The sequence below is a fragment of the Falco rusticolus genome, chromosome 1 (assembly GCF_015220075.1).
Source record: "Falco rusticolus isolate bFalRus1 chromosome 1, bFalRus1.pri, whole genome shotgun sequence".
NCBI lineage: Eukaryota > Metazoa > Chordata > Aves > Falconiformes > Falconidae > Falco > Falco rusticolus.
This window is the reverse complement of record NC_051187.1, coordinates 32911285-32926969: the sequence shown is the minus strand read 5'-3', so window position 1 is coordinate 32926969 and position 15685 is coordinate 32911285. Positions and strand designations below refer to the sequence as shown.

The following is a 15685-nucleotide window of genomic DNA, read 5'->3' as shown; positions in this document are numbered from 1 at the left end:
CGGGCGGGGGCGGAAGTGACGCCAGCGGGACGGAAGTTCCCCCCGCCCCGGCGCTCCCGCTCGCTTGGTCCGTGGGGCTGCGCGGCACCGTTCATGGTGAGGGGGGGCCGGGGCGCTGGGGGGGGCCTGGCCCGTGGGGCTGGGGGGTCTGAGGGAGGCTGTGGGTAGCGGGGGCCTCGGGTGGGGGCCTTCGCGGGGAGCGGCGCGGGAGGGGGCGCCGGCCTTGTGCGGGGTGAGGTGAGGGAGGAGGTGGGGATGCGGCCCTCGGCGCGGGGTGCACGGGGAGGGGGGCCGGGGCGGGCTTTGGGGGCGTTCGGTCCCCGGAGGCGAGGTACTGGGAAGGGGGCGGAGGTTGCGGGGTGTGGGGGTGGTCCAGCCCCCAGGGTGGGGTGCTGAGGGAGCGGGGGGCAGGCACAGGGCTCCTGGGAGGGATTAGGCTCCCAGAAGTCGGGGTGCCAACGGTCTGGTTCTGATGTGGGGATGGTCTGGTCCTTAGCCAGAGGCCGGCATGTTGTGGAGAGGGCAGGTCAGGGGGGCTCGGGGTGCAGCCCCGGGGGGTGCCTTGGGGGTGGCAGGGTGCGGCCTGGTGCGCCGGGTCATACTGCAGGGCAGGACCCTGCTCTGGGACCCCGGGCTGGGCTCCGGGCCTGGCGGTGGGGTGTTTGGCTGCTGGAGGGATCCAGAGTGTGGAGCTGAGGCTGAGACTGGTGCCTTTGCCCTCCGGAGAGCCCAGGGCCGGCTCCGTGGCAGAGGGCATGGTCCTCTGTGGCCATCTCTGCCTGATCCGCTGCCTCACCTTCTGAAACACAATGTGGACACGTAACTACAGCTCTGTTCAGATTTGCCATATGATAGTTCTGCTTTTCATGACAAGTGGAGCAAAAATCATTCAGTACAGGAGTCGGCCAGCGTTGTCTGGAAGTTGTAGGACTTGGGTCTGCCTGGATGGCAGAGCGATAATCATCCCGTCCTGTCACGTTTTGAGGCAAAACAGTTAACTGCAGAGATGCAGCTTGATTAAGGATTTGTTAGCTGCTCTCAGAGCATTTGCGGTGCTAAGCTTATATGTTCCTGTTACAGCGTGTGACCTTGTTAGCTGACTAATTAGGAGTTAGCTGACCAAATAGGAGTACGACTGGAGTCCACTTTGTCTGGGGACTGCGAGCAGAGGTAGTAGGGAATGTTAGACATTGGGGTTTGGTGTGCTGAGAAATGTGGGAGGGCAGGGAAGAGAGTGGGAAGTTTGTGTGTGCTCTCTGTAGAGCCTCATATGCTTTAAGGAAAAAAAAAAAAGCCTTAAGAAAATCTGTGGATAGTCTTCATTTTAACACGCAGGAATCATCTGCTCAAGCTCTGCGTATTGGGAATTGCCCAATTGCATACCAGATTACTGATGAAGTAAGAGCTTAAGCTTTAGAAGTTGTGAAAGAAATGAATGCAGTTTTGGTGGGAAAGTATTGGGTTTTGCAGTGTAAAAATACTGCTCAGCATTCACAGGGTTCTTTGCTGGTCTGGGTAGTTTATGTCACTGACAGAAAGAAGACACACTTAAACATCTAAAAGATTTGAGAACTTTACAAAGAGGCACAGAGGAGCCAAGGCTGGTAATGCCCAGCACATCTATGACTACTTCTGTGTAAAATAACCAATGGTAACACGAAGTGGGGTGTCATGCAGTGGAACTGCAAGTCTAACTGGTAATTCCTTGCTTTCAGGAAGAGATGTCGGGAGAAAGTGTGGTGAGCTCAGCAGTGCCGGCGGCTGCAACTCGCACAACCTCCTTCAAAGGGACGAGTCCGAGCTCCAAGTATGTCAAGCTGAACATCGGCGGTGCTCTCTACTACACCACCATGCAGACCCTGACCAAGCAGGACACCATGCTCAAGGCCATGTTCAGCGGCCGAATGGAAGTCCTCACGGATAGTGAAGGTAAGGGGCTGTTCCCCATGTCCCTTGCACTGGCTTCCTTTTCAGTGGAAATAGGGCAGAAGGGCTTGGAGAAAAATGTTAGAGAGCAGAGAGTGGCACCTGTATATATTTCTACATCTTATTAGTGTTAAAACTCATAGCTTGTACAGCTGAGAAAAGATGTGGAACAGAAGGCACATATGACTTCAACAGTTGAGTAAACAACAAAAAGGACAGTAAGGACTCCTAAGGCTTCCCATCCAGATAGCACGGGGGATCTTTTTCTTTTGAAATAGTAACACTAAAGCTCTAGAGCATATGGAAAATGGTCGGGCTAGTGATTGAGAAACTATGAGTCAGGACTTGCGTATTTACTTTGAAACTCAGAAGTCAGTTCCCTCATCTTGTTTTCTTACTTTAAGTATAAAATTTGCCCTGAACATAGGGGAAGGGTTTATGAGGTAAAAGCTGATATTTTGAAATGAAACTCTTTTCTTGTAAGAATGTTGATTGTTAGCTTCACTAAAACAGAACCAGTTGCAAAAATTTCAGAAAGTTTGCTATAGTATTACAATAAAAGGAGAGAATGAGTAAATAGGTCTCTCCACATTATTTAAAAATGTGTCTGGAAAGAAGGAATGTGCATTATGTCAAACTACAGTCTTCTAAAGGAGCAGCTCAAATACTTCCCTACCAGATACGTTGATTTTATCTTCTGCTGACATTCTATAAAACATTGTGATTAAATTAATAACATAGCTAAAAGGTGTTTGCGGTAACTACAGCTGGTAGCATAGTTTTGTATCGGCGCTCTCATTTGTGGGAGTGTCACTGAGTTTAATTGGAAGCACAGTTTTCTATATGCACTGACGTTTTGCCCATAACTGTTTTATGGACTTGGGTATCCTGTCTTTAACAAGAGCTATTGCATCGCTGAGCCTAGAGGTACAAAACACCTTTTTTGGGACTGGTTAATTATTTTAAAATTTCCTTTGAACTTGCTGAAAGCATAGGAAATGTTGTATGTGGTTAGATGACTTGGACTTAGTTTTGAGTGCTTTAGAATACTCCGTGTTTAGAGGTCATGTGGAACAAGTGATGAATTTAGTAGGGCTTTTGTGGTAAGCTTTCTTGAGATAGGAGGAGGTGGATCTGGAAGAAAAAAATGTAACAAACACAACTTAATGATCTGAATATTCCTCTTTTAGCTACAAGTCCTTATATTTAAGCTGGAAAAGAAAGAGCTGCATTGTTCCAGGTGTTATACCATGCCTTTTTAAAGTTTCAGCTGCTGGAAAGCAGTAACATTGGCACTTTGGTTTGTGGGCTCCCTCGCAGGGATCTCTGCAGGTTGCATAAAAAAGCCAGCCTGTGGGTAAAATTGCAAAAAACCCCAAAACCATCAAATGGGAATCGGCACCCTTACTGGGAAGACTGGAGGGGTGTTCTAGTGGAAAGGTTTTGAACCAGTTCATTGACCTCTCCCCTTAACTTCAGGCGACTCCAGAAGTATCCTTCTGTCTCGCCCTAAAGCTGCTGTGTGTTTCACAATTGGAAATTCCAGATTAATTTTGGAAGCCCACCCTGGTGTGGTCTCGGGGCTTCCTCTGGGCATCCTGGGCAGGTACCGCAGCAGGGCTGGTATATCGCGTTCCTAAGGCTGAATCCATGTCAGCGCAGGTACGTTTTGCTGGAGAGCAGCTGGCAATATTACAGCAAATACAAGGCTAACTGGAGTTTAATCTGCTAAAATATCATGCTTGAGACATAAAATCACTAGTTTATTTTGCTGTGAATCCCACAGTGTCTGTGTGGGATTGTTCCGTTTAGCTGGTTTGTGTTTTAATAGGAATTCGATACTTCCTGTATGTTGTAACTGAGACACTCCCATTGCAGTAGCTCTTGCTTTATCTCCCCTTGCCTGGTGTGATGCTGGAAACTAGGACAATAGCATTATAGCTGTTAAAGGAAACTCTTTTTATCTGAAATTCTTCAAAATACTGCTAACTGGTCACACCCAAAATCTGGCACAAAACAAAGTGTTTCTTAGGAAAAGCCGCCAGACTTGAAGAGAAATTGGAAGGAGTAAAGTTTTTAAACAGTCTGTGGAATGTGTCACATGGGGTCCTCCTCTTTGTTTAGATGCATTCTTCTGACCCCAGCACCGGTCTCCCCAGCTCTTTCTCAAAGCTTAACAATTACGACATGCTGCTAGTTGGGCCGCAGGAGAACAGACTGGATGGAGTTCTCTGGTGGTGGGTGGCAGATGATTATTTTCAGCTTAGAGATTGTTCATGAACTGTAGCAAATCAGCATGTTTTGAAAGTGTTATTTTTATGTTAATGAGGAGATAGAAGGATGTGAGTTTTCCAGGTGCATCTGTTTCCAATTTTCTTTTCTGCAGTCTTTTCTGATATTTTTTTTTTCACCCCCTCACTCCCCACTGCTGTTAACCAGTTGATGGGGATGCATGTTTTTCATTCAGCTGCTAGTAAGACTGTTGAGCATCAGGCACTCTTCAGTGTCAGGCTACTGTTTCATCTGTCAAAGCTTGGTCAGAAAATGTAGTCTGCTTTAGTTTTGAGTGTTTGCGTGCTGTCCCTGAGATTTCTTGTAAAACAAAAGATTAGTTTCCTAGAAGTCAGATGTGTGTACATGCAGTTCCTGGGTTAGGTATTCCTGTCTCAGTAAATGGACCACGGGACATCTTTGTAACACTGCAATTAAAAAATAGCTTGAAAAGTCTATAGCTGGAACTCACTTCATAGGCTCTGCGCAGCCGTGACTGAGTGGCAGCAGGGTCGCTTTCCTGTGAGTCATCTCACTTTGGCTGTACACTTGGCTGCTTGGTTAAAACAGGAGGTTTTTTGAAAGCTGTTTTAGCAGTCACTTGTATTTTGCAATGCTGCTTGAAATATTTTCTCATCCCTCCCTTCCATGTGAAAACGAGCAATTCTGCTTTGGTTTCGCCATCTGTAAACAGAAAGTTGCAGCAGATTTTTACAGCCTACAGAGGGAATCACAGCAGCCATAATAACAAAGAAGTTTGGGGATCATAATTCTGCTCTCAGCCTGCCCTTTACTGCCTTACATCTTGGTGTAGTCTAGTAAACTCTGTCAAAGGCTGCATTTGTGGAATATGGATGTCCTTGGTTATTACAGTGTCTTGTGCTCCCTCTTCTCTTGAAAATGGGAGATCTTGCTTTACATACCTCTGCATTGACAAATGGGCTGTTTTCCGCTCTGGGTGGATAGGTATGCTGTATTCATTAGCTTGGGTCAGGTCTTTCGTTCTTTGATTTCTCTGTCTCTAGTGCTCCTGCCTCCAGCTTTCTAGTTTGTTATTACACTCTGTAAAATTACAATTGCGAGCACATGTTGTGTTTCATGTAGACAGGAGGGTAATGAGAGAGATAGAAAGCCTGTAGTGAACTGCTGGAGAGTGTCTCAGTTTTCCACGGAACAGCATGAAAGGGCTGTGTTCACTTTCCAAATTAAACCAAATGTTCAGACTTTAGTAGTAATTCCATTCATGCAGAACATACAGGGTCTGCTTTAACCTACTTTCCTTATTTGTCCAAAATATGACTCCTTCCCCACAAGCGTTTCCTTGCTGCATTCCTGAGCTGCAGCCTGTAAGAGTGGCCATCTGTTCATTTATGGAAACTCAAACCTCAGCATCGCTAGCATTTCTCAGGGTCCAGCCTGATTTCAGGCAACAGACTGGCAGCAAGAGGTGAAGCGTGGATCCTTTCATCGCCAGCTAACTGGAAAGCATTTTGGTTTTAGCTCTGTTTTCTTTTCTTCACACCGTTGTCAGTACATAGTCGTTGCTGGTGAGCTCCAGGGCAGGGGGCTGTACATTACTTTCTGCTTACGCATGCTGTTGCTTCATGCCTTTCAGCAGTTTAAGACATTATGCGAGTAACCACTTTGTTCTACCACATTAATGCACTTTGGGAATATACGGACTGAAACGGTGTTTGCCATGACACTGCCAAGTCTGTGCTGCCTTTCTCTTGCTGTGACCTTTTTGCACAATTGCTGGATCACATTGGTCCCCACATTGTGTTCAAGTACAGCAACCTTGAGATGTTCAAGTCTGGTTGGCTTTAGTAAACTGGCTGTAAGAAACAGCTACAGGTGTATGTAACAGGGCCCTAAGACAGAAGGCAAGAAAATAACTTATCAGGACACAGAGTAGAGGGAGAACCGAGCTGGCTGGCTTGAGAATGACAAGTAGTCATTCCTCTGTTGCAGTTAATCATTTGTCAGTAACTGGGGAGCTGTGAGAAACAAGTGAGCTTCCTGCCGTACTCCCTTATACTCTGCGCTTGAAACATAGGAGGTGATAAATTCCCTGTGCTTTCTGCTGCTCTGCTCACCAGCTCAAGCAAGGAACTGGAGTTCGTCTCTCTTAGCAGGAACCTGCTTGGTACCACAGTCCCAGGGTGGTGTCAAGGCCTTTTCCACATTTGCCTCTGCTTCTTCTGTACTCTGGTCTTCCCTGTCCCTAGGTTGGATCCTGATTGACCGCTGTGGAAAACATTTTGGGACAATACTGAACTACCTGCGTGATGGGGCTGTGCCGCTCCCCGAGAGCCGCAGGGAGATAGAAGAGCTGTTGGCTGAAGCAAAGTACTACCTTGTCCAGGGGCTGGTGGACGAGTGCCAGGCAGCCTTGCAGGTAGGTCACAGTGCTAAGGAGCAGTCAGGTTAATTACTCTGGCTGCAATGACAGGTCAAGAAGAGGCGCGACTGTTGTGGGTGGGAAGCAGCATCTGGGCAGAGCAAGATTTTCTGATGGTCTCCACTTGGTGCCTTTTTGAGGCTGGGATGGAATTGAAATACTTGCTGTCATTGATCTGGAGTCTGGTCACAGCCAGGAAAACATGCTGAGTCGTTCTCAACATTTAGTGCTACCTTGTTACAGTGAGGGATAAACAGTTGCTTGGTTTCCCTCTGCTGACTCCTGGGAGTGCGCAAGGAGCTGCAACCTGGCTGCTCTGCACTTTCTTCACTTTCATCAGGGTCTTACGTGGTGAAATAGTATGTCATCAGTGTGAGCTCTGAGACAGAAGTTAGTTCTTCCCACATCAACCAAAATGGGGTAGGTCCTTTTGCCAGACCAGAGCAGCTTCTTGTATCCACAGGTTGCTGGGAGTCCAGTTTTGTTCTTCATTTTCCTCTGAGGTGCTCATCTTAGGTTTGAAGCCACTGTTACTGGTGTCCTGTCTGGAGTGAAGCCACATTCCAGATCCTGCCATTTAGATAGGTACCTAACATTCAGTCCCTGTGTTTGCAGAGTGGTAGAGAGCAGAAATGAACATCTCAGGTGGTCCCAGAGGAATGCTGCCTGGTACCTGGAGTGCCAGCCTGGTTCAGAGCATGGAGCAGTAATGGCCACTCAGTGCACACTGAACTCTTCAGCATAGATTACGCAGGATCTTCCCAGTTGCTGTGAGTGTGCCCTAAGGTCTACTTACATTCAGCTGCTGTTTGATTCTTGTTTCAGCAGAACAAAGATGCATATGAACCGTTCTGCAAGGTACCAGTCATCACATCTTCCAAAGAAGAGCAAAAACTTATAGCCACTTCTAACAAGGTAACAGAGGCCGGGCTGTGACGTGGCTTGGGCGGGTGCTGGCCTGCTGCCCAGGGCTTGCATGGGACCTTGACCAAGTATTAATGGTCTTTAGCTTTCAGCGATGGGCTTACCATGAAATACATGCCCTGCAACTGGTGAGCTACAAAGCAGTGTAAATCTACAGCAGACTAAACATTTCTTCCGAATTAAAAGCCAGTTGTTGCTCAGGCTGGGCCTGGCCGTGTATTTCTCCATGTAAGGTTTTCAAATAGAGGGTGTAGGCAGCAGCAGGCTGATAGAGCAGATCCTCAGGGCTGTTAGATCTTCCATGTATTTTGTTCACTCTGATTATTAATGACAGATGCTTTCTTTAGCTAATCAGTGAGTCCTGCTTCTGGAAGCTTGCTTGCTGTGACAGGTAGAGGGGAGAATGCTGGTAATAATGATTAGTCCTGGCAAAAAGGCAGGGGGTGGGTGAGAATAGATGATGATCTAGTCACAGGCAGGGTCAGAGGAGATTGCAGCCCCATTGCTAACCCATGCACCACAGTTTTGTAGCAACAACAGACAGAAACAACAAAATCCTGCTAGGCTTGGGCCTGGTGGTGTCGTGTCATGTTGCAGTTTCTCTGCTGTGGTGTCTTGGACTGAGCTGAGATTCCAGCCCTTACTATACTTCCTGTAACTGATACGCGGTTTGTTTTTTACAGCCAGCAGTGAAGCTGCTATATAACAGAAGCAACAACAAATATTCCTACACTAGGTAAGTGACTTCAGCTGGAGTTCTTTGAAGCTTTTTCATAGCCTAAAATCCATGGTAAGAATTTGCTTTTTCTTTGCTCAGAATCAGTGACAGATTGGTGTTGGCATGTACTCAGTTTTTTTCCCAATTAATTTCAAACTTTAGTCAGAAAGCCTACTGTCATCAATGGAGGGCTAAGCATGTGCTATTTCTGTGCCAGAGGAGTTCCTGTAATACTGAAGTGCAGCTGGCAGAGGCTCCTGGCCAACTGCTAGCTTTCATTCCCTATGGGCTAGGGCACATCAGTTGAAGATAGGAAGCCTTCCTTGGTGCAGTGTTCTCAATAAGTGGTCTGGGACCTTGTCCTCCCTTCCTTATGTCTATGTATATGTTTCATGACATAATGCTATTTCCATCCAGCTGGTGCTGAGCTTGACCTTAGGAATGGTTTTATTTGGGTGATAGCATTTTGTACACAAATGCAATGGCCTTGGACAGTATTATTCACAATACTGTTGATGTATTACTGCTTCTTCAGCAGCAGGTTTTCCTCCTTGTACTAGTCAAATGAATTATCCACTGCAGACCTGGATAACAACCGTAAACACTGCTTTGGTAGAGACACAGTAAGTCAAAGGAAGCTGCACGTATGGGTCTGTAAATACTCAGTGCCTGAACCCCCCTTCTGCTGTGTGTGCTGTCTTAATTACCCTAATGTGACTGCTGCCTCCATCTCTCACAGCAACTCTGACGACAACATGCTGAAGAACATTGAGCTATTTGATAAGCTTTCCTTGAGGTTTAATGGGAGAGTGCTCTTTATAAAAGATGTGATTGGAGATGAGATCTGCTGCTGGTCTTTTTACGGGCAGGGGCGGAAGATTGCCGAAGTCTGTTGCACTTCCATTGTTTACGCTACTGAGAAAAAACAGACAAAGGTAGGAGTAAACCCCTGAATGCTTCCAGCAACAGGCCCAGCTGCTGGCAGACCGGCATCCTGACATCTGTTCCGTTTTGAACACTTCTTTCATTGTTTAGCATCTCTGTGGAATAATCAATGCCATTCAAAGTGGGGCTCATCCTGTGGGTTCGTTAGGGCGGGGGCTGCTTGGCTGTGGCACTTAACATAGGGCAATTGTGGTATTTCATAATGCAAGTTCAGTCCAATTCTTTATCTTTAGACAAACTTGTGCCTTTAACAGCGTTTGGTTTACATCCCTGTGTAAAGACAGATCTTGGTGAGCAGTGGGGTGCCTTCCCTGTGCCACCTTTCCTTCTCCAGGAGAAATCTGAGCCTGCCCTGTGGGCAGGCCAGCTCAGAAAAAAAAAGCCACCCTGGTTGCTGGGTCTCAAAAGCGGAAAGCAAATAATAGAGCAGAAACGATTGTGCTATAAAGGATTTTTATGGCTAGAGTGCAATTAAAAAAATTTAAAAATTGGAAAGGTATCAAGAATTAAAAATGAGGTAACCTGGTGCCTGCAGTGACTGGCAGTAGGCAAGAGTGACCTTCTCTTTCTTGGGTGGGCAGGTGGAGTTCCCAGAAGCCCGCATTTACGAGGAGACACTGAACATTCTGCTGTACGAGTCCCAGGATGGGAGAGGACCTGACAACGCACTCTTGGAAGCCACAGGAGGGGCAGCTGGCCGCTCCCATCACTTAGATGAAGATGAGGAGCGAGAGCGCATCGAACGTGTGCGGAGAATTCATATTAAACGTCCAGATGACAGGGCCCATCTGCATCAGTGAGCCGAGCGACAGCCGCAGAGTCACAGCTCTGCTTGGAAGGTGCTGCCCTTCGTCTGACCCATTACCTGCAGCAGAGGACCAGGCGGTTTAACTTCTGTTCAGCAAAGTCTGTAAATTACGTTTTGTAACAAACTAGATTATTTGGGGTATTTAAATGCAGTAGTTCTAGGACAAGAATAAATAAGGTTACTGGGCATATGATAGATAATGTAAGGACCTATTGAGCATCTGGAGAAATGCCCTGAATTTTTAGCACTCTCGTTTTTGGTATTTTGTGGCTAGGGAGGAAGAGGGCTGGCTTCCTTTGGCTTTAGTAATTATCCTGCACTTTAAAAACAAAACAAAAAACAAACAAACAAAAAGGTCAGTCAGCCATATACCTTCCCTCCGGGCACTCCTTGACCCTGACTCCTCCTAGGCGTTCAGGCGTGGGAGAAATGCGTTGATCTAACCACACCAGCGCTATGCAGAGCTGCCTTTCTCCCAGGCCTGTAGGTGGTAGAGTTGGTAGCTCAGGGTTGCCTTGGTGTGACTCCTGGAAGGACAAATGACACATGCTGACTGGATTCCTGTAGTGCTGGGAGGCAGAGGGAGCCCTCTTGAAGCGGTGGGAGGGAGCTGGGGGAGCTGCGTGGGCTTGGCTGGCTGTGGCTCCCTGCAGCTTTTGGGACCTGCTCTGCAAAGAGTTCAGCGGAGCTTCTACAGCAGTGGACTGTGGAGACCCACCCCTGCTTTATCCATACAGTTCGAGGGTGGAAGACGTTAAAATTCCTCCAAAAGGAGGATCAGGAGTAAATTGTACGCGATTGCTTTTCCTTAGGGTGGTGTTGCTACCCGGTAGCTCTCAGAACTTCTGCCTGACCCTGGATCTCAGCTGGGGAGTTTATTTCCATCAGATCACAGGTCAGTAAGCTGTGTTTTCTTTACTACAGGTAAAGCAGTAGTCATAACGGGTTCAAACACTCTGTGCCAGCCTAGCCTAGGTAGGAGGCCAGCAGCCGTAGTTCAGTTCTGTAACTGATACAGGAGCATCGTCTTGCTTTGAGCAAGGGCAGTGTGAGTACCATGGGGAAGAGGAGTAGACAGTGGCCCAGAGGCAGTTATTCCTTGCTTGACTCTATCCTGAGTGTATTCCAAGTCTTTTCAGAAATGGCAGCTGTGTGTGAAAGGACAGAGCTAAAATGTTGTGTAGAGAAGACCTCTGTAGTCTAGTTTTGTAAGAGTAGTTTTCTATTATAAATGAATATTTTATCTACCTCCTCATCTCTTGTTGCCTGTTGTGGAGTCAAGTAACAATTATAGTGGAAGATGGTGTGTTATTCAATAGGACTGGATGCTAAAGGATAATGAGCAGAGCCACAGGTGTAATGGTTAATGTAACAAATACTGAGAGGGAGAGAAACCCGACGTAGGAAGTCTTAAACTTGCAGTCAGGCTGGCACCTTGGCAGACACCACAGAGTACTTTGGCCTATTCTAGCAGGTTTTTGACCTTTCATCCGGAATATCTGGCCTTAATGACTGGACATCTGACACAGAGCAGCTGCTCTGTGTTCCTGGTCCTCAGTGAGGTGGTTTTTTGCTTTTGCTCAACTTCCTGCTGCAAGGATTCCTTCTCCTGGCTCAGGGCTGCTAATGGCATGTTAACATTTTAAAAACCAAAGGTGTTGCCAGCATCACCAGCTTTGTGACTCCGATGCTTCTATTTCAAATAGCAGTTACATCCCAAACTACATTTAGCTTGTTTGTAAGGCTAAAATAAAGCATTGTTGGTTCAGTGTTGCAATTTTAGATCATCAAGTAAAGCTAAAAAGATTTCAAAGTTAGGCTGAGGTAATCTTTCTAGTAACCAAAGACTTATTCTAAGTTACAGACTGCTGCTGTCTGTGGCAGATTTGGTTGTTGTACCTGTCTCCTCCACTCATTCTTCTTCAGCTACTGATTTCTAAGAGCTCAACAGTGAACAGTTATGCTGTAGTTCAGCAGCCTCGGCTATGCCCTGACAGGTGTGGGCTTCTGTTTTAAGCTGTGCTTAAACATGTTTGTGAGAAGCCCGTAGTGCAGATTGTTGCGAAGGTCCCAGTGCCTCTCCCTTCTTACCTTCCTGATGCGATAAGCTGGGGAGTGTGGACAGAAAGCCCTCTGAATTGCTCTGCTGCTGCAGCACAGTGTACTTTGACACTTTTGGCACGTTACTGGGCTGTTTTATGGGTTTCTGAGCATCTGTAGCAGACCTGCTGCCCTTGAAAAGGGGTCTGGGCTCCGTGCTACAGCAAAGCCATTTGAGCTTCCATCTCTCAGCGGCCCTGCTGTGCTGCTGCCAGGCGTCAGGTGAAAGGAAACACCAGCCGATTGCTGTAGAACAGGTCAATAGTCCTGCAGCAAACCCTGCTCGCTTCGTTAACGCTAGAGAGCTGGCTCTGTCCTGTGAGAGAGGAGGGACAGGCCACCTCCGTCCTCAGCTGTGCTGAGCTCCCCGCTTTCCCCGTACAGTGCAGGGGAGACTCCAGCAACCCAGCACTGGCTGCTCAAAATCCAGTCACGTCCTGTGGTGCAGGTGCAGGAGCAGGTTCAGCTCCGGGAGGTGACACGTGTTGACACCAGTGCTAAGCACCTGACAGATCGCATCTATGTGATTAACTTCTCTGTAAATAGATTCTTAACTGGCTTCAGGATTTCCTCTTTCAGGTTTTGCAAACTAAGTTCTTAAAAACCAGGGGATGATTATTTTTAATCTTCGTACAGCGGTTTATATAGCTATTGATTTAGTAAGTCACTCCAGGAGAGTTTTGAGTAAGTTTCAGTTTTGTTACTGCATTTATAGGCAGACTCTGCCTTAACACACTCCTGACTTAACCCTCTGCGTGCTGTAGTTGTGTAGTAAAGTTGTACTGCTGTTGTATTAAATGTCCTTTACCTACTGGCCACTTGTCCTTGGTCTGTGGAGAGACTTTGTTAATGCCATTGCACAAATGCTCTCAGCTCTCGAGCCTTTTTATGGTAAGTGGTTTTGCCTCTACAGCTTCCAGGTGAAGGTGGGGTTACAGGGCAGCTGTCCTGGTCACAAGCAGCTCTTTAGATTATCTGGTACTGTCTTGCATTAACGGGGAGTGCAGACCTGTCCAGTTCCCTTCTCTGGCACCCCACGACAAACACTAACAGTGACAGTACAGCAGAGCAGAGCTGACTAAAAATCTTACTCGTGGAAGTGGTTTTGTCCATCAGCATAATGTACAAAAGCTGGACTAAAAATCTGCAGCTTGTAATACAGTTAGGGCTGTGTGGGGGAGGCAAGAGTGACCACCCACCCCTGGCGTAAAGGTGTTTTAACAGGTCAGGGTGTTTACTTCTGCCTGGATGAGTACAGTTGTGGCACCAAAGCAGCTACTCTTGTATTTACACAAGGCAGGCTTTGGATCCTACCCCAGGCTCCACCTTAGAGCAAAGGGTAGGTAGAACCTTTCAGTCTTAATGGAGTCGTTCCATTTCATGGACAATAGCAGCAAATTCATCTGTGTTCTGTACAATCATTCCCTCCCACTTTATAATCATGCACAAAAAAAAGCTTAAGCTGGATTTCAGTGTACGGTTGGTGTTTGCAATATGTACTTTTTTAAAAAAAATGTAACACAATAAATTAGATATTTCATATTTACATGCGAGCCATTTTATTACTTGTTTCGAAGCATGCTGTCCTCGTGGTCCATGGAGCTGGAAGGAACTTTTAGGAAGAAGTACCAGGCATCATCCCTTACCTCCCTGGGTGTTAAGTTTTACCTCCTGGCACTGCTCACGGCAGAGGCACCGGGGTCTGGCTCGGGGGCCTCTGTAGACCCCAGGATTTAAAGGCAGCAAGTCAAGGATCAAGTCTAGGATTCAGCCTAGCCCGAAGCAAGCTGCAGCAGGAGCTACAAACGTTTGCCTCAACATGAGGCAGCAGAGTAAGTGCTGTGAACAGTGTCCAGGCAGGAGGCAGCAGAGAATGCCGGCCTTCCCCCCCTGCCCTCCCAGCTGCAGGGGGAACAGCAGTGCCTACCACACTCCTGAGTGAGCAGCCTCAGCTCTGTGGACAGGGATGAAGGTTCAGCAGCAGGAAACCGGCTTCTTCTGAACCAGACTGCACCAAGCCAGCACATCCCTCTTTTTAAGAGGAGGCGGTTTGGTCCTCTTTTATGGTTTTGCTTCCACTGCATTGTAGCTGCTGCACAGGGATAACCAGGACAGTGTTACTCAAAAAGCAAAAAGATCTCTGCCCATGTCAGAGCAGACAAAGCAGCTTACTGAGATTTCCAGGTGAGCAGCTTCATATGCTGATACACCGACAAAAATACCAGCACCAGCTACGTTTAACCATCTCCACATGCTGAAGGACGAGCTGCTGGTTTTAAAGGCTTTGCCAGTCTGCCCGAGGGAAAAGGTGGGTTTAGACCAGAGTTAGCTTCATTGATCAGCACTTGATGCAGGTCTGGTGAGTTGTGACTCAAAGTACAGCTAGAGAAGCCTTTTTGCTTCTATCTTAATCCTTCCTGACTGGCCAGAGCTCTCAGCTTTTAATTTAAACCAGAGATGGACATTTTAAGTGTGGAACCAACTTCTGGTATAAGCATTTCCCTGTGACTGTGTAACAAGCATCTATGCTCACTGGAACGTTACAGCAACAAAGTGGAATTTATTTAGCTATAGTTGAATAGTTTTAAACTATTAAAAAAGAGCCTAAAAGATGCAAGCAAACTCTCAAATCACAGCAGCCCTATGGCATCAGATTCCAGGGGAGATGAGTACTGGTCTCATCCTGCAGGCTCCTTTCTGTTCCTAGCCAAGACACTGACCAGGAACAGGAACTGTTTCTCATCAAAACATTGCCTGGGTTGACACCTGGTATGAGAAAAGGAAGGAGTCGTTAAATCATTAAAACAATAAGTGTTACGTCCTTGAGGTGTCCTGTTTGTGAGAAAAGAGGTTGTGGTGTTTCTGTTTTAAAAATTGGCATTGGAAGACCACTCCCTCCATCTTGGGACTGCAAGGACAGCTAACCAGTGCCCTGAGGGTGTTACATCTTGGCGTGTAATTCTTCTTGGAGCTGTCAGCTAACTACCAAACGTGGTAAGGTAACTAGTGAAGCAGCAAGACCCACATCTTTCCTTGTTCCTCCAGCTACACTGGCTATTTGCTGCCTTGCAGCTGCAAGCTGGTGGAGGCAGGTTTAGCACACCTCCCTGCCTGACCACGAGCAAGGGCAGAAGCAGAGCTTCCCTCTTTCCCAGAGCTACGTATGGAGCCAGAATTCATTCCCCCTTCAGTGGCAGTTCTGCCCAGACTGCCACCGGCTGCGGTGGATCCTTCCTTCTCAGATAACCTGCTTGGGTGACAAGGAATGCTTTCCACCCTCCAACCCATTTCAGAAATAACTTGGTTGAGGGAGGCAACAAGAGGTGGCAAACTTCACCTGAGTCCTCATTTTGCGGGTGCACATGGAATTTGGGCTCAAGCTAGATCCTCTAAATGACCAAGCCAGGAGAAAGCCTTGCTCCCTCTCCCCATGCTAACTTGGGAGAGCAAGTAGCGGTAACAATTCACGTGCAGGGTACGGGAGCTGCAACTCCCAACACAGCGGTGACCATCTATTATGCATTCTTTTAGGTAGGTCGATATTGATGGGGTAGTTCTGTCACACACCTCTGCTCTGTAAGGGGAATCAAGT

General features: G+C 47.2%; 2 protein-coding genes across 6 annotated transcripts in view; one reads left to right on the top strand and one right to left on the bottom strand.

Annotated features, from left to right (window-relative positions):
- The first annotated feature begins 3 nt into the window (after positions 1 to 3).
- On the top strand, positions 4 to 13639 carry KCTD10 (potassium channel tetramerization domain containing 10). Of its 5 annotated transcripts, none has more exons than XM_037386220.1 (7): positions 4 to 96; positions 1716 to 1929; positions 6426 to 6595; positions 7424 to 7513; positions 8206 to 8258; positions 8980 to 9175; positions 9767 to 13639. In XM_037386220.1, the coding sequence occupies exons 1-7, from the start codon at positions 94 to 96 to the stop codon at positions 9983 to 9985; spliced, it is 945 nt and encodes a 314-aa protein (XP_037242117.1). In that variant the 5' UTR covers positions 4 to 93; the 3' UTR covers positions 9986 to 13639. The 5 variants fall into 5 exon arrangements, with proteins under 5 accessions (XP_037242117.1, XP_037242960.1, XP_037243756.1 ...); XM_037387063.1 differs by having other exon boundaries at positions 16 to 96; positions 7427 to 7513; XM_037387859.1 differs by lacking the exon at positions 4 to 96 and adding an exon at positions 1053 to 1170.
- MYO1H (myosin IH) overlaps positions 10747 to 15685 on the bottom strand; it is a 27113-nt gene continuing 22174 nt past the window's right edge. Inside the window, exon 31 of the mRNA XM_037391215.1 lies at positions 10747 to 14859. Within this exon, the coding sequence (XP_037247112.1) occupies positions 14836 to 14859 (24 nt within the window). The 3' untranslated portion in view covers positions 10747 to 14835. The remainder of the gene's footprint in view (positions 14860 to 15685) is intronic.